Source organism: Camellia sinensis, chromosome 5 (assembly GCF_055761805.1).
Source record: "Camellia sinensis isolate YWXY chromosome 5, ASM5576180v1, whole genome shotgun sequence".
NCBI classification, from domain to species: Eukaryota; Viridiplantae; Streptophyta; class Magnoliopsida; order Ericales; family Theaceae; genus Camellia; species Camellia sinensis.
In genome coordinates this window covers 101,495,395-101,518,897 of record NC_138965.1, presented here as the reverse complement: position 1 = coordinate 101,518,897, position 23,503 = coordinate 101,495,395, and the positions used below count along the sequence as shown (strand labels likewise).

Below are 23,503 nucleotides of genomic sequence, written 5' to 3'. Positions count from 1 at the left end.
TCAGTAACTGGGACTCCTGACCATACCTCCATGGGAGTCTTCCCATCTAATGCTGCAGTAGGTAGTCTGTTGACAAGATGACGAGCATAGTTCAATGCCTCGCCCCAAAATGCCTTGCTCAATCCAGACTGTGACAGCATACACCGGACTTTCTCCACCAAAGTGCGGTTCATGCGTTCTGCAACTCCATTCTGCTGCGGTGTTCCAGGAACTGTGAAATGTCTCACTATCCCTGCATTCTGGCAAACCTCAAAGAAGGGATCTGATGTATATTCTCCACCATTGTCAGATCTGAGCTTCTTGATCCGTCTACCTGTCTGGGTCTCAATCATCTTCTTCCATGTAAGAAAGATGTCTAAGACTTCATCTTTGTGTTTCATTGTATAAATCCAAACTCTTCTAGAGAAATCATTAATGAACGACACAAAATAGTGTTTACCTCCCAAAGAAGCATTCTTGGAAGGACCCCATATGTCGGTGTGGACGTAGTCTAGAATCCCTTTGGTACGGTGAATTGCAATACCAAACTTGATTCTTGTTTGCTTGCCCAATACACAATGCTCGCAGAACTCAAGCTTCCTCGTCTTGGCGCCTTTCAACAGGCCTTGCTTTACCAACCCTTGTAAAGCCTTCTCACCGACATGCCCTAGGCGCATGTGCCAAAGTTTGGAAGTGTCTGATGCATCATCTTCTGAGCTGGTGGAGACAGCCACTCTCCCTGTGACTGTAGAGCCATCTAGGAAATATAAATTGCCCTGTCGAGTACCCTTCATTGCAACCAATGCTCCTCGAACAACTTTAAGGACTCCACCTTCCATGGTTACTCTGTAACCTTTGGAGTCTAAAACTCCCACTGAGATGAGATTCTTGGTTAGATCTGGTACATACCGTACATCTTCAAGAATTCTGATTGTTCCATCATGGATCTTCAGTTTAATTGTTCCAATCCCCTTTGTCTGGCAAGCTTGGTCGTTGCCCATTAGCACAACTCCTCCATCGAACTCTCGTAAGCTCGAGAACCACTGCTTGTTAGGACACATATGGAATGAACATCCGGAATCTATTATCCATTCATCCGACTGGCCATATGATGAAACTGTGAAGGCTCCTCCTTCATCTTTATCTTCATCTCGTGCAATATTCACCTTCTCTTTTGTCTTGTCTTTATTTGGACAATCTTTTGCCCAATGCCCCTTCTGGCGACAAGCTGCACACTCGTCTTTTGCAAGACGTCTTTTGTCTGAAGGTTTCCCCCTGGATTTTGAGCGAGACTTTTCTCGCCCTGTATTTCTTCTGTTATTTGTTCTGCCTCTGACTGTTAATGCCTCGGATGTTGAGTCCCTGTTTGCAGACTTATCTTTCCTTCTGAACTCATTGTTCACCAAGGCGTTTGCAACATCAATATACTTGATCTTCTCTTTACCGTACAGTAAAGTAGTAGTGAGATGATCATACGAGTCAGGCAAGGAATTTAACAATAACAGTGCTTTGTCTTCATCACCAACTTGATCATCCAAATTCTTCAAATCGGTAATAATTTTGTTGAAGTTATTTAGGTGTTCGTTCATCGAAATACCTTTAATGTAGTCGAAACGAAACAACTTCTTCCTCAAGTAGAGCCGGTTCTCAATGCTCTTTGTCATGAACTTATCTTCCAGCGCCTTCCAAAGCTTCTTCGCAATATCATATTCTGTAAAGGCATACTTCTCCTCTTTTGCAAGGCAAAGTCGGATGGAACTGCAGGCCAGGAGATTCACCCTCTCCCATTCTATCTCGTCCAGGTCATCTGGTTTGTCTCCCAGAGTGAAGTGCAGGTTCATTTGGACAAGCATATCCTTAACTTCGCATCTCCACATGCCGAAGTTGCTGCTTCCATCGAACTTCTCTACCTCGAACTTGGCATGGGACACCGGGGTCCAATGCCTAGAAGTGCTTGTACTGGCTGGATTACTTACGGACTCGGTTGATCTAGATTCTGCCATTTTTTAGAAACTTCAATTCAAAAAAACTAACCGTACAGATGTGTCCAGAATACTCCAAATAGTTGGGAAGCACTATTGGATCGTCAAAAACGGACTCCGAATGGCTCCGATCTGGCAAAAACACTTTTAACGGTTCAGATCGGCAGAATTTTGTGCGCCTGCGAAGCACCGGATTACTCCTCCGGTTCTGCTGACGTCAGGCTGACGTCAGCGGCTCAGTCAGCGGCTTAGTCAGCGGCTCCGGCTCGGTCAACGAGGCTCCGGCTCGGTCAACGCGGCTCCGGCTCTGGCGGCTTGGTGCGCGCGTGCGGCGCGTGTCGCGCGTGAACTCACGCGTCTTCTTCCTTCGTCCGCGCGTGGAGCGCGTGGGTGAGACTGGGACCACGCGCCGGGTGGCTGAACGGCGCGTGTGGGCGCGTGATGCGATTGGGATTCACTCGCCAACTTCTATAGGCGCGTGAGGGCGCGTTGCAGCTCCTCTGGGCTCTGTTTTTGCTGTTCTGGACTCCTCTCGGGGAGTTCTTCCTCCTGGTATGGTCAAAAGTGGATTTTGAGCACTTCGAAATCTGGGCACTTTCGGGAAAAATTCGATTTTTCGCAACCCGAGCTCTGATACCAATTGTTAAGGATCGGGGGCACACCAGGGAACTCAAACAAGCAATAACACACAAGATTTAACGTGGTTCGGCAAGTCGCCTACGTCCACGGGCAGCGGATTCACTATATTGAACAAAATAGTAAGAATTACAACTCTCTCTGTAATTCTCTCTCTCTTTGCTCTCTAAGCTCACACCCCTCAGCTGTACATCTCAACTCTCCTTAGCTTCTCTATATATAGAGATTACAATGCAAGAGAAATTGAGCTAGCTGCCAGCCCATTTCGGTGGCTTTCCAGATTGAGGCTTCATGGCCTCATGGCCAACTCACATGGCCTCATGGCTTCCCCACCATGTAGCTGGCTGCTACTTTCCTTCACATGGCCAGAATCTGTAGCCAACTCAACAAAAAACACCAGCAATAGCAGCACTTCCTAAGAAAGTAGACTGAAATCTCACTCCCTCCTCATCACTAAAAGCAATCACCTGCAAGGTTCAAGAGCTGTGTAAACATGATGTTATAGGTCCTAGCTAAATGTCACAACAACCCCATATAATTCCACTTTCAAATTTTACGTTTATCAAAGAACGTCTACTCTGTAAACCAACACAAACAAAAAAAAGGGGGTAAAAAAAGAAAAAAAAAAAAAAATCAATTTTGAGTAAGGGTGGCATACATAGGTGAGTAAATTTTAAATAGTTACGATGATTGTAATCCTTATATTATTATTCTTATTATTTTTACATCATTGCTAATTACAAGCCGCCTGCAATTCTATAAATAACCTTGGGGAAACATTGATATGTAAGATGGCTATATTCATTCTTAAAAATTTTAGAAATTAAAAAATGGCATAACAACAGTACTGCCATCGTTAGAAGCTATGTTCAAGCAGTGTATCTACGAGTGATACCACGATGAAGCTAGTACAGGTATTTGACTACCTCAACTGGCCGTTTCAGTTTTTTCAATTGCCCGTTGATATTCAAAACCTTCAGTGCAGATAATGCCGAAATTATACCAAGTGCACCATCAAATATTCCAGCATCAATCACAGTATCCTGGCAAAATCAGAGCACGGTCAGGAACAAGTTGTGATGTATGATACTCGTAATAAATAGATTGTACTGAAAAATAACGTAATAAAGTTAAGAGAAATAAATTTCTGCACCAAATGAGAACCAATTAACAAAGATTTTGCACTTGAGTTCATCCCATCAACTCGACCGTGCACATTGCCCATTTGGTCCACCCACCTGGATATCAACAATAGTATTATTAATTAAGTTTCTAGTGAACACCACAAGATTGTGTTTGAATCAAGGATTTGGGGATGGATTTGTGAAAGGAAAGGAAAAATGATGGGAAAAGTGTATGAAATATAAACTAATCTTTTTTCAACTTTTCCCTTCCCTTCATAAATATTCCAAACACAGTCTGATAGAGACAACAGTTAGGAAGCTCACATTCGCAAACCAGGTTCCTCCATCCAGCTACGGATAATATTTCCTGCTATGATCGAAGCTGGGCTCAAGTACGTCCTCTCAAGATAGCCATCAGCATCGCTCACCTGTCAGATTAGATAACAATATTAACATATGCAGAAAAAAAATAAAAATTAAAAATTAGTGCTATAACATGGATGATAAGAATCCAGAGATTCCCATCAGCATCAGCAACTTGTCAAATTACACAAAATTTAATATGTATTTTCAATGTTTGTTCATAAGTGAACAGATTCGATGCTTGATTCTTTTTTTCCTTGTAGCATTATTTGGAACAAACACACATAATGCCAAAGCATGGATTTTGAAACTATGATAAGACTACTAAATAAATTTAAGAACAAAAGCAACGAAGGTTGAAGATTAGTATATAAGATATTGACGTTCGGTTTTGTACCTTTCCAAGCTCATTAAGTCTTGCCACTGCCTCATCCCTTAAAACTTCTAGAAACAGATCATTCTTAACCCCTTTTGCATCTTCAACACCTTGTCAATTCAAATGGTTTCTTAAAAGAAATTAAAAAGTAACAAACAAAAAAAAATTATATAGATAACAAGATTGACTTAAAACTTATTAATAATTCAAATTACTCACCTATTTGTCTTGGCATCGGTAAGACTTAGAGAATATGACTAATTTAACTCACATCAAATAAAACCATTAATCATAAGTAACAACAAAACCAGCAACAATCCAACAGCAAACAATACTCAAAGAAACCGCAACAAAATTACTATACACACCCTAAAAAAAAAGTTGTATATCATATACACTATCACTTTCAGCTGTTGGATTTAGAAAAATAAATTTGAGCCATTGATCATAGCCTTGTAACTAACACCACTTTAGGACTAGGGCATAACAGAAAGACCATTTTAGTCATAACCAAAGACTATAATAGGACCTAATCAACTTTTATTTGATAATTTATTGCTCCTTCAAAAACATCAATTTCAACCATAACTATGCATTTTAGGACCCCACGTGCTCCAGGCGCTAAAGAGTATGTTTGATCCCAAAAATGGGCTATGGAGACTTGAACCCAAGCCTTGAGTGAAGAATTCGAAGGTCTTATCCACTAAACCAACCCCTTGTTGGTGATTTATTTTGTTATAAAGCTCAAACCTTAGAACAGGCACGCCTGACTTCCTCCAATTATTGGCATCAGGAGTCTTAAATCTGTCCAACAACAGCGCGTGCATCCCCGAGCTCTTTGCAGGCAAATAGTCCTTGCGCATGCTGTCTCTGATGTGTAATGCCTCTTCTAGCGCAATATTTCCAGCCCTCTCCAATGCAATCTCGTATAACCTTGGGTCCGGCTTTTCTACACCTTCAAGGCCAGAGAACACGCCAAAATCCCACTCCGATCCCTGAATACATAAACCATGAATTTATGAATTTATGGTTACTAATGAAGCATCGACACCCCTCTAGAGGTCACGTACTGGTGTTTGACATAGGGCCGACTCTGAGTTTTTCAGAGCCTAAAGCAAACTCCCAATATGGGAATTATCATACATATTATAAAATAATAAAAAAAAAACCTGTGATCAAAAGATTATGTATCCATTTTATATATTTATTTATTTATTGCATATGACATTGCTCACAAAAAGGTCTAGTTCCATATATATCTATTAAAATTTACATAAATATGCAACAAAGTTTACAATAAGAAAAATGACCAAAATAATCCAAACTCTGAAGTACCAAATAAAAAGTAAACAAACTGTAAGAAAATGTCACTTAAACATCACCCTTCTCATATATTTAGCTGCAAAATTACTAATCAAATTTTCCATTGTATACCTAAATATTTACCTCATTCAAACCCAACGTTGTACCGATACTCGGCGTTACTAACTAACCCCACTTCGAGACTGTTCTCATGAACCCATCTTAGGAATGGTTGAGAATCTGGAAAGACTGTATATGGTGCAGCTGAACCAAAGGTTGAGTATATGCGCCTGAATATCTTCTCAAATATCTCCTCATCATGATCATACCCTGCCTGTCAACAAATAATATCCATAATAATAAGAAATTTTAAGGGATTCATGAACCCACTAACAAACCCTGTAAAATTTTGTCTATTCATGTGTATCTAGTGTTCAGTTCTGCGATCAGTTTGTATGTTTATAGCAGAACTGAAATCAGTTTGAATGCTGCCTATAATGTGACATAATATCCAAATAATTGGGGAAAAGGTGAGAATGCAAGAAGCCACTGCCAAATAATGCATGATGAAGTGATATATCTCACCCTGACAAAGGAGTCTCTCACACAAGTCTTCCGGCACACAATATTGGGCATTTTGGCTGCATGACCAAAACATGGATACTTCTTTGCCATGTCTGAGTATGCAAGTTTATAGCCATCATGAACACGTTTGTAATCAGGACAAGGCAATCCAACAGATTTGGCTGCCATGCAATAGTAGTCCCCAAGCTCACCTTTGTAAGCAATGAGTGTACTGGTAACATCCAATGTGATACAAAGTAACTTTGATAATAAAGCCATCTCTAAAGATGATTTCACTGCAGTTTCTAGGCGTACAAGTACACAAATACCACTTCGATATCACTTAATTTAAGTTCTTGAGGAGGATCACAAGCGCGCTAACTGATCTGCATTTAAATATTTCAATCATTCTAGTCATAAAAATACATTGCATTTTCTGGGATAAAAGTAGAAGCCTATAATGGCACAACTGCATTTGTATTCATCTTATAATAATTACATAAGCAACACAAACCCAAAAAATTATGCTCCCCAAATCTATTGCATGGTGGTGTGAGCAGTCAAATTGACTTAACATTTTACGGTTTCAAAAAAAATCAACCCATTCCATCCAATAAGGGAAAAAGAGAAGGCGTAATTTGATGGATTGAAGGTAACAAAAATATTAGGATTGAACCCTTAACTAATATCAAGTTCTGAGCCCATTTTTATTTCCAAAACCAATTAGGTCTCCCATTTCAAATTCTTAGCACTCCTTGTAATTTTACAAAGGGCAACTTTCACTTTACCCCATTGTGGTATAGGCCATGTGCACATTACCCCCCTCTCATTGGAAATAGTAATCCCATGTAGTTCACGAACCTAGGTCAAGTGGTAGGGCATAGGTATGCTAAAGCATTCAGTGTGCATTGCGAGACTCAGGTCCTGTGGCTCAGAATGGAGGCTTTGTCGTGGAACTATGCCCCGTGTGGGTCGAAGATGCCTTAAGCCAGTTCTAAGGAGAGAGAGAAAGAGACCTTGCAATTGAACCCACCAAAATCAAGACATAATCCAAACAGCCTTACTATGTTATGACAAACCCTGAAAAATTCCGTAACATTTCAAAATCAAGGATAGTTTGATGAATGATTTACATTTCAATTGAGATGAGCCATGTAAAAATTGAGTTTGATGACAAATCTAATTTATTATTTGTGTGAAAGTAACTGAGATGAGAGAGTAACATAAATTCTAGAGCTAAACCACAGAAATGTCAAACTTCAGGGATTAGAAGCTCTCAACATTACACCATTTATCAACTAAAATCACCACTAATCCATGACAAATCTTTCCCACCAAATTTACCATTTACAAGCTGATGACAACTAAATAAAGCACGCCCAACAGCCAAAATTGCTCATAAAACATCAAATCTAATTTAAAGAAAAAATTCATGACCTTTTTGGCTTCATGCAAAGGTAAATCAGAAGTCAATATCAAATAGACCAATCAATCAGAAGCCAATAACATGAAATTAATTAATGCCAATACATGTGAGACCACAATGTAGAAAGTCACAAAAACAAGAAAATGGAATTTATAGAAATCTGTTCATTTCACAACAAAACCAGCAGAAGATTTAAGCAGTCAAAGAAAGGGCAGGGTGGAGTCTTGAGAAATACTTTTTTCCTTCAATGCAATATTGCAAATTTAAACGAAATAAGCAGACAAAGAGAAAAAATGAAACCAAGATTTTCCTCATAAATATGAAATTAATTCAAGGTCCTGAGAAACAATAAAAAGATCATGAACACCAAGATACCAAATATTGAAAGCACCACAAGTTGGCGAGGTTGACTAATCTGAAATCAAAGTTTGAGATGCTTGCCAGTCTAGATTTTGCAAAAGGAAAATAAAAATCGCAAGCGATGTTGATCATATGTAAACCACAAATTTTTTTTTCCCTTCTAAATTTCCTTTATACTTAGTAACTTGAAGCTTGAAATCTATTTACTGATCCATGAAGATATAACTTTAGTATTACAAGTTACAATCATTGAGATGTTACAAATGGTATTTGAATATCAACAAAACTTCTCATATATGCCGCTGGAATTTGGATAATTTTCACCAATAATCCCCACAAGAACAATTTCCATCCCTGAAATGATGGAACCTCCTCAAATCCCTTACAATAATCTCCCTCCCCACAATCTTTGAGATAAACTTGGTCGCAACATGACAATCATTACAAACTCTGAGGTTCTTGGCAACTCTAATGGTAGTACCAGGAGGGGTATTGAGTATACCAAAGGCTATAGCTAGTTTCTCACTGTGTCCACACAGTAGATTCTCTTTTTCCTCTTCATCGACATTGTGAAGAACACAAGAAGTATCTGGAACATAACCCTCTTTTCTCATTCTCTCTGCCAATGTCTCGAGGAAGCCATGGAGCTTCTCACTTTGAGGGTGCAAAGAATCCCCGGCTGTGAATTTATGAACTTCATCGTCAAACTCAATCCAACTACAACCGGGTTCTTTTCTTACCCCCATTTCCTTCATGTTTTTCCGTACTTCCGTTGCTTTATCCCAAAGGCTTGCAGATGAATAGATATTAGATAGTAGAACATAGTGGCTAGCGACATTTGGCTCCAAGCGAAGGAGATTCTTGGCTGCTATTTCTCCAAATTCAACATTTTGGTGGATCCGGCAAGCACCAAGCAAGCTACTCCAAGCTCCTATCTTGTCAAATTCACAAGGTATGGCGTTGACCAGTTCATACGCTTCCTCTAGTTGACCGGCTCGACCAAGCAAGTCAACAACACAAGCATAGTGATCAGATGTGGGTTCTATTCCATAGTCGTCTTTCATTCTATAGAACAAGTTTACGCCTTCATTTAGCATCCCAGAGTGACTGCATGAGGCAAAAATTGCAATAAATGTTACTTCATTAGGCTCAACTTCCTCACCCCTATGTTCTTTCCCCACCATACTCTTGAAAAGTTCAAAGGCTTCCTCTCCCTTCCCGTGCATACCGTAAGCCATGATGATAACATTCCATGTGATGATGTTTCTAACGGGCATGCAATCAAATATTCTCCTGGATAAGTTCAAACAACCACATTTTGCATACATGTCGACTAATGCGCTTCCCACCGCAACATCTGATGCCAATGCATTTCTAATAGCATAAGCGTGGATCTCTTTTCCCTTTGCTAGTGCTGCCAAGGCGGCACAACCAGGAAGGATTGTCATGAGCGTTATTGCATTTGGCTTGTAAGGAATGTTTCTTTCATCCCCACATTCATCATTCTTTTCTTTGAATCTTTGCATCTCATTTAGCATCACAAGTGCAGTCTCGTGGCATCCGCAAAGTACATAAGCTGTGATCATTGTATTCCAAGAAACTATATCTCTAATCTCCATGCTGTTGAATATATATTTCGATACTTCTATCTTCCCCATCCTACAATACATGTCCATAAGAGCATTTTGAACATACCTATCAGTCCCAAAACCCAACTTCACTACATATCCATGCATACCTTCTTTGTCGGAGAAAGCTTCACAATCCACACAAGCTGGCAACGCGCTTGCCATTGTGGTGGTGTTAGGAAAAAGCCCCGAGACCTCTACCATTTCCATGAAGAGAATTAAGGCCTCGTCATTCAAACCGTTTTGTGCATAACCCGCAATCATAGCATTCCAGAGCCCAAGTCGCCTCTCTAAGATACCAGCAAAAACGCTACGTCCACTTTCAACTTTTTTGCAATTGCAATACATGTCAACTAAAGCACTACCCACGAAAGAATTCCCAATCAATTCATCGTTTCTCAAGGCATATGCATGAATTTCCTTCCCCAAATATAACAACTCCAAATGGGAGCACGCAGGAAGAACACTTGCAATTGTGACCCCATCAGGCTTAATTCCTTCAAGAACCATAAGGCGCAAAAATGTCAATGCTTCATTAAACCGGTCACTCTGTGAGAACGAACTTATCATGGTGTTCCAAGAAACCATGTCTCGATCTCCATACAACTCAAACATAGCTTTCGAGTCATCAACTCTTCCTAGTTTGGCATACATGGCCATCAAAGCATTGTTCGTAAACGTTTTTTGATCATCAACCCTCAAACCATACCCATGAACTTGCTTGCCAAGACGCAACCCATCACGCTTACTCAAATTGGAACATGCTAACGCCACGCTCACCAACGTAAACGAGCTCGGCTCCACTCTATCCGATTGCATCATTCGAAAAGTTTCTAACGCGAGCTCCCACTCCTCAAACTGACACAAAGCCGATATCATCGAGTTCCAAGAAACTTGATCTCTTTGAGGAATTCTATCAAACACCTTGAACACATCCCTAATATCTCCGCATTTTCCATACATATTGATAAGGGTATTAGCCACAGTCACCGAAGATTCGCTGTACCCAAGTTTCACAGAAGCAGCATGAATCTGTTCACCACAATTCAAGTCTTGAATGCCAGTGACTGCTTTCAGAACAGCCGGGAAAGCGAAATTGTTGGGTTTTTCGCCCGCCATTGTCATTTCGATGTACGTAGAAATGGCTTCGCGGAAGTGATTTGATCGGGTTTGGGATCGAAGAGCTTCGATCCATGAAGCTGTGGAGCGCGATTCAGACCTGGGTTTTGGAGGGGTTTTGGTGGAGATGGGAGTGAAAGTAGTAACTGTGATTGTGGTGGTGGGTTGGGGACTCTGTTTTTGGAAAGTGGGTTGTTGGGTTTGGAGGGAAGAAACAGTGAGAGAGAGAGGAGAGAGAAGCTGTGTCAATGAAGACATTGGTAGTTATTTCAGTTAGATTTAGGCTTTGAAGCCTCTTTTTGAAATGAAGATACAGTTTGTGATTTTTCAGAGAAAGGATGTCACCCGTATCATAAAAAAAGATAAAAGGATGTTACAGTGCTTCCACTCATATTTTATGATAAGCGCCCACAAATTTTAGGCTTAGTTTGGCATAATAAAAAAAAGTTAAAAAATTAAAAAGTTATTATTCTAGTCACAATATTTATTTAAGTTACATTATTTCTCTATTATATCATTTCAAATCCAACCCATACCTAATTCATATTTCATAAAAAGTTAAAAAGTACACTTATTTAGTTTATCCCAAACAACCCCTTAATATAATTATATTAAATTTTTTAAAAATTTTAATTTAAATAATATTTATTTATTTTTTACAAGTAATTTATTATTTATATGATTAAAAATATTAATCATGTATTTTAATGGGATGGCGAAAAACTGAACTCAACTATGTGTGTAAAATGTTTATTAAATTTAGAGAAATAAATGAGTATTTTAATAATGTAACCAAATTATGTGTTATGTAGTGTATACATAATATATATATATTATGATCAGATGTCTGAATCAGTTTACACGTATTTCGATTAATTTTGAAATCTACGTAAAGTGCTCCATCCACATGAGTCAAGCATGTCTCAGGCAGAATCCGCAAGCATAGTTTCAAAGAGTTGATATGAACTTGAGATCTGAAAAGAGTACAACCCCAAGCCTCAAGCTGCATCCACTAAGCCAATCCTTTATACTGTGTTTAGTTGGAGGATTTAGGGAGAGATTTGGAAAGGGCAATGGAAAAGAAAGGTAAAATGTGAATAAAACATGTCTATATTTCACCTAGTTTCACACACCTTTTTTCTTTTCCTTTTGAAATCCTTTCCCAAATCTCCTAACCAAACACAGCATTAGAGTTTACATATATATATATATATATATATTTGGATAAACAAAATGAATATATAGATGGGATACTTTATATATCCATCAGAGAGTATTGTCCCTTAACACCCACAATGCATCTGTAAGAAATTCTACTGTACTTACGTTGGGACCGAAGCTAAGACCCCCCGCTTGCCCCTTCCGACGACACATATGAAGGGAATCCCACCAGGGCTAAAACTATGGCATTGCACGTTCTCAGCGCTAAAAAATATATTTAATACCAATAAAAAATTATGAAAACTTAAATCTAAACATCAAATAAGAAATTTGAAAGTCTTACAACAGAACCAACTCGGCTGGTGGAGTTAACATGTATTATATACGTGGAGAAAGAATTAAAGAAAATAAAAAGTACGGTGGTCCGCACTCATTTTTTCTGCCTTTCTATTCACCTCTGCCCCCCTTTCTATCTTCTAACCTTTCTCCCATGAGATAAAGTTGTTTTTCTCTCCCTTTCTCTGTATCTCTTCTTTCTCTCTTCCCAAGTTCGCCGATTCCATTTTCATAATTAACAACAATTTTAATTTCTAGCACAACTATCAATAATGTTCACACACCTATTAGAGAGAAAGAAAAAGAAGGGAAAAAAAAAAAGGAAAAAGGAGGGATTTGCTAACTGTAATATTAATTGACATTAATAAATATTTAAAAAATTCATTGTAGATGCTTTAATGATTGCTCAATTTAGTGAGAGAAAAATAGGTAAGACATTAAGTCGATAACAAAAAGAAAACTATGTTAATAATTGGAGTTCCGTAGATAGATGGTGAAATATATAGAAATTAAAGCCAATAAATTGACAAGAGTTCAGGACTAGTTATGGATGATGATAAAAAAAAAATCATGACAATTCTGATTCCATCTTATCTTTTGGGACCTCATATATGGTAGATGTAGATATAAAATGTTCATAATAATTCATATTCCATTGTTTGTCCATTTGGGGCTTATTGTTCTCCACCTTTGTGAACTGTGTGCAAGAGAGAAAGAGAGATACGTATGCCTTCCTTTCTAAAATAATCTTGAAGTACAAAGTTGATTAGAAAGTGAAATTGGAATCATTTTTCATTGCCTGTGTGAGAGAATAAAAATGACCAGAAAAATTATGTAGATCTCAATATTGTCACGTAGAGTAGTTATAGATTATCACGTGTGTGACGATTGTTAACTCTCAACCAAACTATTATATGTGAAGTAAAACTCATTATGAGATCAAATTGTGTTGACATAAAAGTTCTAAACAACGGGAAATTGTTTGGAAAAAGATTTTTGAAATTCTCAAATTACTTATTAGACAAGAAATTGGTTAAAATTAGCTAAAAGATGTCAATTTTAAAATTGAGTTATGATTGCTTCCAATTTGACATTCTAATTGAAAAGTGATGTTAGCTTTTGTGGACTCATCTTGATGATTCAAATAATTGCTTTTGTAGGATTCTTTTAATAAATCATTTATGCAAATTTAATGATTATGAAATAGTTACATAAATATATTTTTATAATTGTAAATTCATTTAGTGGAGAAATTTTCGTAAAATCTCCAGCATGAACTATTTCTGACTCTTTCCCAACTTGAAGTTTAGCATATTAGAACCTAAATTCTCTTCCTCACCCTGAGAAATTCTCAGCCTTTATCGAGTAGTTCTACCAATCTTCAAATGTAAAAATGATCATAGCAATATTATATCAGGCTCATATCTCCTTGAGTTGGATTTCCACAGTTTTTGAATTGCTATAATGGAACTCTAGTAGGTGACTTCTATCTTTTCTGATAGAATGTTCTAGTAACAAGATGCCCGAAACAGAGAAATAATAAAATTAACTTGGTTTATTCATTATGCAGTAACGGAGACCAAGCCTATCAACCCTGAGTCTGCTCACGGATACAAAGTTATGTTTCTGAACAGTTTCCATTCATTCTGATAATGTTTTTTTTTTTTTTTTGAGAATCCTGTCGTTTTATTTTTTTACAGGGATCATTGAATGCTCTGAATACGCTTCTCAAGGAACCTGTATCAATCAACCGTTTCAGACCCAAGTATATGTTTGGACCATATCTCAATACTTTATTGAAAACATTTTGTTTTGCTTGAATGCATTAAGTAGGCTTCTCATGAAATGCAGCCAATTCCATTCAGTTGTCAAGAATACTGTACAGAAAAATGGATTGAAGAAAAGGGAAGGAAAAGAAAGTAGAAATGATTTATTATCCCATTAATTGTTTAGTTTACTAGAAAGTTTATGTACAAGAACAATTTAAAACTTTCCCACGATGCATAATCTTGTACTTCTTAAAGGATTTGGTGAGTTATGATGGAACTTACATTTTCTTGTAACAATTAAACACATACAGAAGGAAATTTATTTTTATTTTCCTTTCCTTTCCTGTCAATTGAATGCATTGTAAAAGGCTGATACAACTTAGCAACAAAAAGGGATACAAGAAAAGGAATTCAAGAGCATTCTGTTTGTTTTCCCTTTTCTCTCTTGGTCGTCTTCATATGCAAATATGGGTTGTGGACTACTTTTTATGGTCATAATTTTAAAAAATTTCACGTGAATGTCACAGTTGTTGATGGTTGTGAACCATTTGCTGAAGACTTATCAGGCTATGCTCCCACTGCAAGGTAAAAAAGCTATCCTGACGCCCTCTACAAGATATAACTGACATATTTTCTTTAGCATTAGTGCTATCCTGACGCCTTCTGCAAGATATAACTGACATATTTTCTTTAGCATTAGTGTATCACCATATATATATACATCTTAAAATGTTCAGTTAAAATAGTTATCCATTCGTTCCATTTGATGTGTGTGCAGCCCTTTGTTGTGTGGGGACTATTTAAACCCAAATTAGACAAGTTGATGATCAAATTGACACATTTTGAAATGTCAAGGATCAAAATGACTCAATGCATACTTTGAGGACCAAAAATGTATTTAATGCTAAGATTTATAAGCTTCATTGTGGTTGTATAATAAGTGAGAACTTGCTCATAAAAAAATTTTTAGGTGCACACAATTAATCAAGAAATTGCAATCGGAAGCTCTAAGCCAACCAAAACTGTTGTGAAATTTCGGTCAGATAAAGTTTTGCATCCAACCAAGAAACCGCATGGCAGGGTGAGACCCAAATATAAAAACTTCCATATGTTTTTATTTCATTCACTTGAAAGATTTATTGAAATTTCGATTCCAAATCATTTTTTTTGTTTGGCAGGTCTACTTTGGACAAAATTTAGTGTGCATAGACTCCACTGAAGGAAAGATCATCAAAGTGGGAGACCCTGCCTATGTCCACAAAAGTGGTTCGTTCCTGTGCTGATGCAGTTGCTTAAACTTCTACTTCTTTTCTTTTCTGTTTTCTTTTTTCTTTTTGGTCAGAGGACCTAAATACAATAACAAGTAGCAGGTGGTACAAATATGAACCTTCAAAACTTTTTACACCCAACCTCTCATATGAGTGTATGGGCGAAGTCATCTGAACTACAAATCAATGCGATGCATGTTGTGTTAACAAGAAAATATGCATCTATGTTGCAGTAAATAAAAGAACTAGTCGGTTGATTGCTAATTTGTGTTGTCATATATAGTTGCCATTGCTTGAAAACCAAGAGTCCTGAGGAGGCTTCTAAGACATCCAAGATGCATATGGTACAAGTTTATGTTCAAGAAGCTCAAGCTTCTTGCTATTTAGTAGCCTAGTGGGTGAGAGCTCATTGTCATAGGGTTGGTGAGCAAAAGTAGTTCCATGGAGGTGATGCGGTTTTCATTCTCCTCTGATATCTTCTTCTGCCTGCTAAGACCTGGGTCTTTGCCATCAGCTTCTACCTGCTAGGACCTGGGTCAGGCTATGGCGCTAGCTCATCTGAAAGAGCATTTGTAGTTCCCCCATGTGCAGTACCATAAATTTGTTGGGCCTGTCTAGGCTCTTCTTGATCCTTTTTGTCTAGCTCCCAAATTGGTAGTGATTTCTTTGATCATGCATTGCTATAGTAGGTTAGCCTGATCCCAATCCCACCATCAAAGGTCCCAATGAGCAAAAATTGAGAGCGGTTTCCATTCACGTCTGCTATCGGCTTCTGTCTGCTAGGACTTGGGTCAGACTATGGCGCTAGCTCATCTTGAAAGAGCACCTGCAATTCCCTCTGTGTAGTGCCCGAGATTTGTTGGGCTCTCCATTTATTAGGGAATTCTTTGGTCATGCATTGCTGTTGTTGGTTGCTCCCCACCATCATAGGTCCCAATGAGCAAAAACTGAGAGCCAAGATGGATGAGAACCTCATCACCCCTAACTCAAACCCAGAGCCACTTGCTCATCAAACCAAGTGGGAGTGAACTCCCATCCGGTAGGGGAAGTTTCCTGCAAGTTTGTACATCTGTATACATTTTTGTTCATAATAGATTCACTTACCGAAGAATAAAAGATAGAACATTTTCTTGAAAGTTTTCTTAACATAAATATCTGTGTGTTTCTTCTTTTAAACCTCAATATCACTGTTGGCAATAATATCTTCTCCCTTTATAGAGAACAATGTAATAGGAAAACCATGGAGGTATCTTCAGAGATGCACTGATTATTAATCCAACATTACATCCAATTGCTCAATGATTTGAAATGACACATACTAAGAGGAAAGGCAAAAAGGTAAAAATAAAAATTAATTTATGCTCGGAATCTTAAAATCTACAAAAGAAAGAAATAAATAAAAAGAAAAAGATAAAAGCGAGATTCATTCCTATATCAAAGTCACAAAACTTCTTCTACAGCCTCGAGAGATCAATGTTTCATCCCCTCCTAGATTTTCTTTCAAGAAACACTCGCGTCGCAAAGGAAAACCGCTCTAGTTCTACAAAAGAAGTTTGTAAAAGTTAAATACTAGAAAGATCATATCCAGGATTTCCAAGCCTTGTGCATTTTATTTGAAAGAAATCTAACTCCACAAACAGCACCAGCCGTCAGTAGACCAGAGGCGGCTTGCCTGGCACTTGAAACCATTACCCTGTGCCTCGCGATCTTCCGCATGCATTCTGCAGCTTCCTTTCTCAAACTGATTACAACTTCACGTGTAACTTGACTTGCAACGCAACAATGAAATAACTGCAATCATCTCATCGCTTGAATTGGAAACAAAAACAAACTCATTGCATCAATACTCTTTTGGACTTCCACTCATGAGTTTCAAGGTATAATATTAGTAGTACGAAGACAACCAATGCATAGGATAGTGTTTTTCTATTAATTCGCTCCTTATGACTTCAATACTATTCTATTCAATGTATATTTGCTGGATCAATCTTATATGGGTCAAGGATCATACCAGATTCACTACGCTTTGTCTTTTCTCCCAACTTCAACGCCATCTCGCCTCTGACAGTCGGAGGGAGACAAGAAACAAGGAAGGAAGCTGCAGATAAACCACAATCCTGGTGTTGAGAGGTTGAAACATATCAGATATTTTGGACCCATTTTTGATAATGAACTTGACATGTCAGATACCATTTGAATGCTATAGTACGTAATTTTTCATTTAGGATAAGTTATGCCCAAGCACTAAAAAAATAATAATAAAACCATCCTAGAGGTCAAAAAAAAAGTCATCCTAGATGTAATAAAAATTAAAATACACTTAATAGCCAACATAATCTAGGCTTAATTAGTGTGGTCCTACCACATTAACTTGTATAATCTAGGCTTCTTTCTCATGTCCAAGACTGGTCAAAGTGGGGTAACCCAAGGGGGAAAACTGCAGCAACTTTGATGATCCCTCAACTTTAGCCACAAATCCCTGGCACAGGTTCATGAGTTGCTGGGGCATCCATGATTGAGGCACCAACCCCAGGGCTGCCTAGGCCCTGCTCCCAACCAAGGCAGTCTATGTAGCATTAGGGTGCCAGTCTTAAGTTGAATGGTGCAGGTATGATTTGTGGGACCCAACCCCTTAGTGGTTGCTGGCGTGGCAGGTCATGTGGGACATGTACCTACATCTTTATACAATACACTAGTGCTAGCTAAAAACATCTCCAATATAAATCATATAATACTGATGTTCATGCTAGCATCGCTTCATTATTAGTGAGCAGATTGGACCGAAGGAATCAAAGGTTCTTAGATACAAATTTGATTGCCGTTGTATTGAGAAATTTCTCTACCCATCAAAGTATACTATCAATTTGATGAACACGCAGAAAGAGATTGCACAGAAATGTTGGAAAACATATCAAATAAATTCAAAAAAAACAAATTTTAATCATCTAACACTAACATCTGTACCAATTGACACCACATAAATGTGTGATCTCAAGTATAATACTAAATTCAAAACACAACCCTGTTTTATAAGCACAAAAAGACGTGTGACTTGATGGTAATCGCTCAGAAGGTTTGTGCATCCCTCAATTCACTTCACTTCCTTTTGGTAGCCGAATGCAGAATGTGACATTAACATGTGAATCTCAAGAATAATAAAATAAATGATTGCCCAAACCTCAATTCTGCATTTTTTTCCTGGTTGGTGAAAGTCCTACTCTTCTTTTTTGCGGGTTTGTGATGAATCCTCATCTTCGTTTGGTCTATTCTGCCTTAAGACTAGCCTTGGCATTAGCGAGGAATGCAGGATCTGGCTCATGTTTATCTGAAGGTTCCTTCATCGCCATACATATGTAGAATGCAATGACAACATTCACCGATATGACAGCAAGAAATCCGCTCAATAGCGTTATGGAATGGGAGGACAGCTGTGTTGAACCTGTTCTAGATGAATAATGCTTAAATTGCAACAGCAACATGAAATACTGACTCCACAGCTTGAACCACAAAATTTAACATAGAATATCATCATATTCTATTCAGATTCCATGGAACATTAAAACTATAAGATTCAAATTAAAATAGCACGTTGTATTATTACAAGTATTGGTCCTAATGTCGTAAATGAGAGAGGATTGACCATCTTTTGCACGTTTCTTCATTCAGTTACTATAGTGAAGCCAAAGAAAGTGTTTAGAAAGTTATGTGTATTTTCTCTTTCACATCTTCAGCAAACTAAATAAATCACAAGGATGATGCTAAAATTGATATGACAAGCCAAATACTTCCTTTGATTTAAGAAAACTTGCACAATGACTTGGGTGATCATTAGCACAACAATGCAATGAAACCTACTAAAGTCATGTACGCTAGAAAACTAACAATTTGATTGATTAGAAAATGATACTAGATTATTTAAAATAAAATGATAACCTTTCTAGTTGTGTCCGTAGTGTTAAAATAAAATGACAACACAGAATTAGGGAGTGTTTGATAATATGATTCAGCACTTAAAACTGAATGTATTAAGTGATAATCAATTAAGTCTATTTGATAACCACAATTGACATTACTTAAAATTTTAAGTGTACCTTAAAATGTAAACTAAAACTTAAGAAAATTTTAAGTCATATGAAACTTACTTAATTCTGATTGAATTTATAAATACTAAATATAAGTATCAATATACACTATTATAAACTCACTACCACCACCTTCATGCCGCCACCGCTGCCACCATCACCATCACCGCCACGATGATCACTACCACTACCGCTAGCACTACCACTGCCGCCGCCGCCGCCATGCTACCGCCACCACCATCGCTACCATCATCATCATACCATCACTACCACTACCACTACCACTATCACTATCACTACCCTCACAAGATAAAAATTAAAATATATAATTTAAAAATAATAAATTTCAAATTTAATCTTATACATATCAAACAATTTATTTTTAGTTTAGCACTTAAATTTTTATCAAATAACTTTTTAACTTAATAAATTCAGCATTTTGTTTTCAATACTTAATTTTCAGTCTTCAATTTCAATTTTCAACTTTATCAAACAACGCCATAGTCATGAGAAGTTAAAGGCAACAACAACAAAGCAAGATAAGAGAGAAGAATTAATAAGATAGTTGGAGTGATGACCAGAGTAAGGACAAGTTATAAACTTTACATGGTTAAAATTCAAGGCACTATAAGAATCAGGGAAGACATAAACAGACACAAGTTCATGCAGTAAGGACATGCTGCGGTACTAAACAACCAAGTTTTGACCATTATATTCACAAATTTTGAACACAAGAGCTATGTAGTTGAACAAAAAATCAATATTCAAGTTCAGGAAAAACCTCCATGACACACCATCAATTCTTAAAGCGTTCTTTCAGAATTTAAAACAGGAAAATATTAGGAAATGATCAAGCATCTTTGAAGATGATAAGATTAAACAGGTTTACAGTCAATGTAAGCTTACCAGGAAATAAATTATGGTTAAAACCATATAAAATTGCAATTGGAACTACCCACATAAACATTGAGGCAATGAAAAACTTCTTTATCACCAACGACATTATTAACTCCAACCTACAAATAAACAAAAATCTGGTATGTCATGCTGAGTATCTAGTTATTACACCGCTCCTTGGGGAAGTCACTATTTATTTACCCAAAAATAAAAACTATTAATTGGCTATTATGAAGCATACATGAGAGAGAGAGAGAGAGAGAGAGAGAGAGAGAGAGGCAGTCAATGGAGTTTAGTTAGCTAACTATCATAAATCACATCAAGCATTGAAAATGGAATTTAAAAGTATGGCCTCCACTGTTACAAAAAGCTCAAATGAATGGAAATGATTTCAAAAGCAACTAATACAAGAAGCCCAACAAGGTTTCTGAAAGGTGCAAGCATCTTCTGCCTTCATCTTCTGGCACTCTTTTATATATATAAGTAAACAAACTTTATTCAAAAGGAAGACATTAAGAGGATACCACCTATATACAAAAAGGTTGGATTTCAATGGCAATCCAGCATGGCCTAGAGGTAGCAAGTGGTTACTACTGAGATTGAAGCTAATACCCCTGCTAGCTTCCTACTGAATCCTAATAGGCCTGACTGTGTTTTCTCTAGTAATGGTGAATATACTGTGGCTTCAGCTTGGCAAGCAATTCAAACTGTATTCCCTATCATCCCTTGGCAAAAATAGGTGTGGTTTCCTCAAAATGTTCCTAAGTGGAGCTTTGTGCAATGGGCTGTTGTTCAGAGAAGATTAGCCACAATGGATAGGTTGTTGAAGTGGGGTTTTGTTTCTAAAAACAAGTATGTTTTGTGCAATGGGTTTGAAGAAAATCACAATCATTTATTTTTTTGATGTGATTTTTCAGCATATATTTGGACTGTTCTTTTGAGGAGAATTTTTTCTGGTAGAAGATTGCTGACTTTTGCTGAAGAATTTAGTTGGGCTGCTGGAAATTGTGGAGTTAAGGCTATTACAGCTTATGATTGCAGGCTGACCCTTGCTGGTACTATGTATCACGTTTGGAAGGAAGGGAATAGTAGAATATTCAAGAAGATAGATCTACCTGTTCATGTGGTTTTGGATGGGCCAGTGGGTGATATAAGAGCTAAGCTCAGCTCATTACGAAATGTGGAATTTTGTCCTAGTGCTGGAAGAATGTGTGATGATTGGGGCATTTCTTCTAGGATTTTCAGTCACTAAGTGATCATATGCATACTATTGTTGTTGGCTAGTTTTTCTCTTTTTGTTTTTGGCTATAGGGTGGAAGTTTGTTTTCTCGCTTGGCTTCTATATTTTTGATTTCGGGTGTATGTTCTTGATTTGTTTGTAGCTGTTGCTATTGTTTTAATGCAAAATCATTCACCAAAAAAAAAATTTGACGATCCAATAAATATTGGAATGTGAATCCAAAAACATATACCGAGATCTAAGTTCAGATTTGACGAAATGATGCAATCAGAATTCAAAGTTCACAATAGGATATATAGAACTTTAAGTTTGTCAAGTCTTTTTTCCTTGTATTGGAGGACTGCCTCCTTGTGTTTTTGTTAGTTAAATGCATGCATTGCAGGTTTATGCATTAAATATTAATATCTAATCCTCTCTAATACCTCCTTGGGGCATCTCCAATCCTTGACTCAAAGCTATATAAAATTTAAATTTGGGTAAAAAACACTCAAAACACCCTCCATTCCTTGACCCAAACTTACACTAAATTGAGTTCTACTTAATTTTTTACCCAAATCAAGGAAGACCCCAACGTTTACTCTAAATTTTCAAGACTATTTTGTGGCTCTCAAATTTACCTCTTCGTCAATAGTAAACCTTTTACTCAAAATTTCATGCTTAAATCTAAGTTTGTCTATTGAAGTGGTTCATATCAAATAAAACTTCTATTCAAATTTTTACTCAAATGTGAGTAGAATTTTGAGTAAGTACCGAGGATGACCTAGTAAACCATGTGGGTGCAGAAGGTTTATCGGAGCTACCGCACCAGGCATATGTTAGCGGATTCCGCTGATGTAGCGGAAGAGCTCTGGTACAGCCTCCTCAACCCTCTCTGTTTTCTTCATTAGACACCAACTACACATTTATTACTATACGAATCCTACAATTTATACTCTTCATTTACCGATTGATTACTTTGAAGGTGGCAATTAATTGACTATGCACGATTGAATCACAGTACTATTTCCTTGTTCAATTTTTAGAAACCAGAAATGGCCGGTGGAATCAAATCAGCTTGCATGCTTCAAAGGTTTGTTCTTCTAAATATTTTTGTTGTGCCCAAATTTTTTTTATTATATTTTTTAAATTAACAGTACTACCAGGCTTGTATTGTTCTTGTTTTCAGATTGAGCCCCCCAAATTCACAAAATTTACAGATCAATAGCAAATTGAAGACCTTAATTACAGGGATTTGGACAGTTAGGGTTTGATTTTAGATGGTAATTCTTTCAAGTTACATAAAAATTAGCGATTCAACATGTAGAGAGAGAGAGAGAGAGAGAGAGAGAGAGGGGTTTAGGGTTAGTTACTGAGTATGCTCCGGAGTGCCTTGCCGAGGACGGTGGTGATGGCAGTCGCAGCCGACGTGCCTCGCCTCTACTCCGTCTGCTTCGACTTCTCTCTCTCTCTCTCTCTCTCTCTCCCCCCGTTTTTTTGGTCTTTATTTTGTTTTCATTTTTATTTTTATTTTATTTTGCCTGTTTCACTTTAAAAAAACATATAAGCATTTTTTTTGGTTGGTTTTTTTAGTTAAAAAATTACTATCATAATTTCCTCTTTTTTTATTTATATATATATATATATATATTAATAAAAAATCAACTGCAATAGCTAGTTTCCAAAAAATAAGAGTTAATACTCAAAAACATATAAGGGGATTGTCCAAATTCTACAAATCGAAATATTAGAAACAAAAGGCTTGACTCCACGAAACAGAGAAGACTATGTTTGGATTGAGTGATTTGGAGAGAAAAGAAAAGAAAAAAAAAATATGAATTTCTTTTATTTGTTTGGATAACTTAAGTGGAGAGAAATTAAGAGAAATGAAGAAAAATGGAGATAAACTCATGTC

The 23,503-nt window shown here is 37.3% G+C and overlaps 1 protein-coding gene and 3 long non-coding RNA genes across 4 annotated transcripts; 1 reads left to right on the top strand and 3 right to left on the bottom strand.

Annotated features, from left to right (window-relative positions):
- Positions 1–8,248: 8,248 nt before the first annotated feature.
- LOC114291293 (pentatricopeptide repeat-containing protein At3g57430, chloroplastic) lies at positions 8,249–11,243 on the bottom strand. Its single transcript, XM_082869403.1, has one exon. It carries the CDS (start codon positions 11,115–11,117, stop codon positions 8,433–8,435), a length of 2,685 nt encoding a protein of 894 aa, XP_082725529.1. The 5' UTR covers positions 11,118–11,243; the 3' UTR covers positions 8,249–8,432.
- A 2,683-nt stretch (positions 11,244–13,926) lies between these two features.
- LOC145790762 (uncharacterized) lies at positions 13,927–15,655 on the top strand. The gene is made up of 4 exons (XR_014329902.1): positions 13,927–14,121; positions 14,653–14,710; positions 15,096–15,206; positions 15,304–15,655. It is a non-coding gene; the product is annotated as an uncharacterized LOC145790762 (long non-coding RNA).
- Positions 15,656–16,732: 1,077 nt separating this feature from the next.
- On the bottom strand, positions 16,733–17,905 carry LOC145790760 (uncharacterized). Its single transcript, XR_014329900.1, has 2 exons — positions 17,405–17,905; positions 16,733–17,201 (listed from the first exon to the last, which is right to left on the bottom strand). It is a non-coding gene; the product is annotated as an uncharacterized LOC145790760 (long non-coding RNA).
- Positions 17,906–20,461: 2,556 nt separating this feature from the next.
- On the bottom strand, positions 20,462–23,001 carry LOC145790761 (uncharacterized). The gene is made up of 2 exons (XR_014329901.1): positions 22,962–23,001; positions 20,462–20,491 (listed from the first exon to the last, which is right to left on the bottom strand). It is a non-coding gene; the product is annotated as an uncharacterized LOC145790761 (long non-coding RNA).
- Between the last annotated feature and the right edge of the window lie 502 nt (positions 23,002–23,503).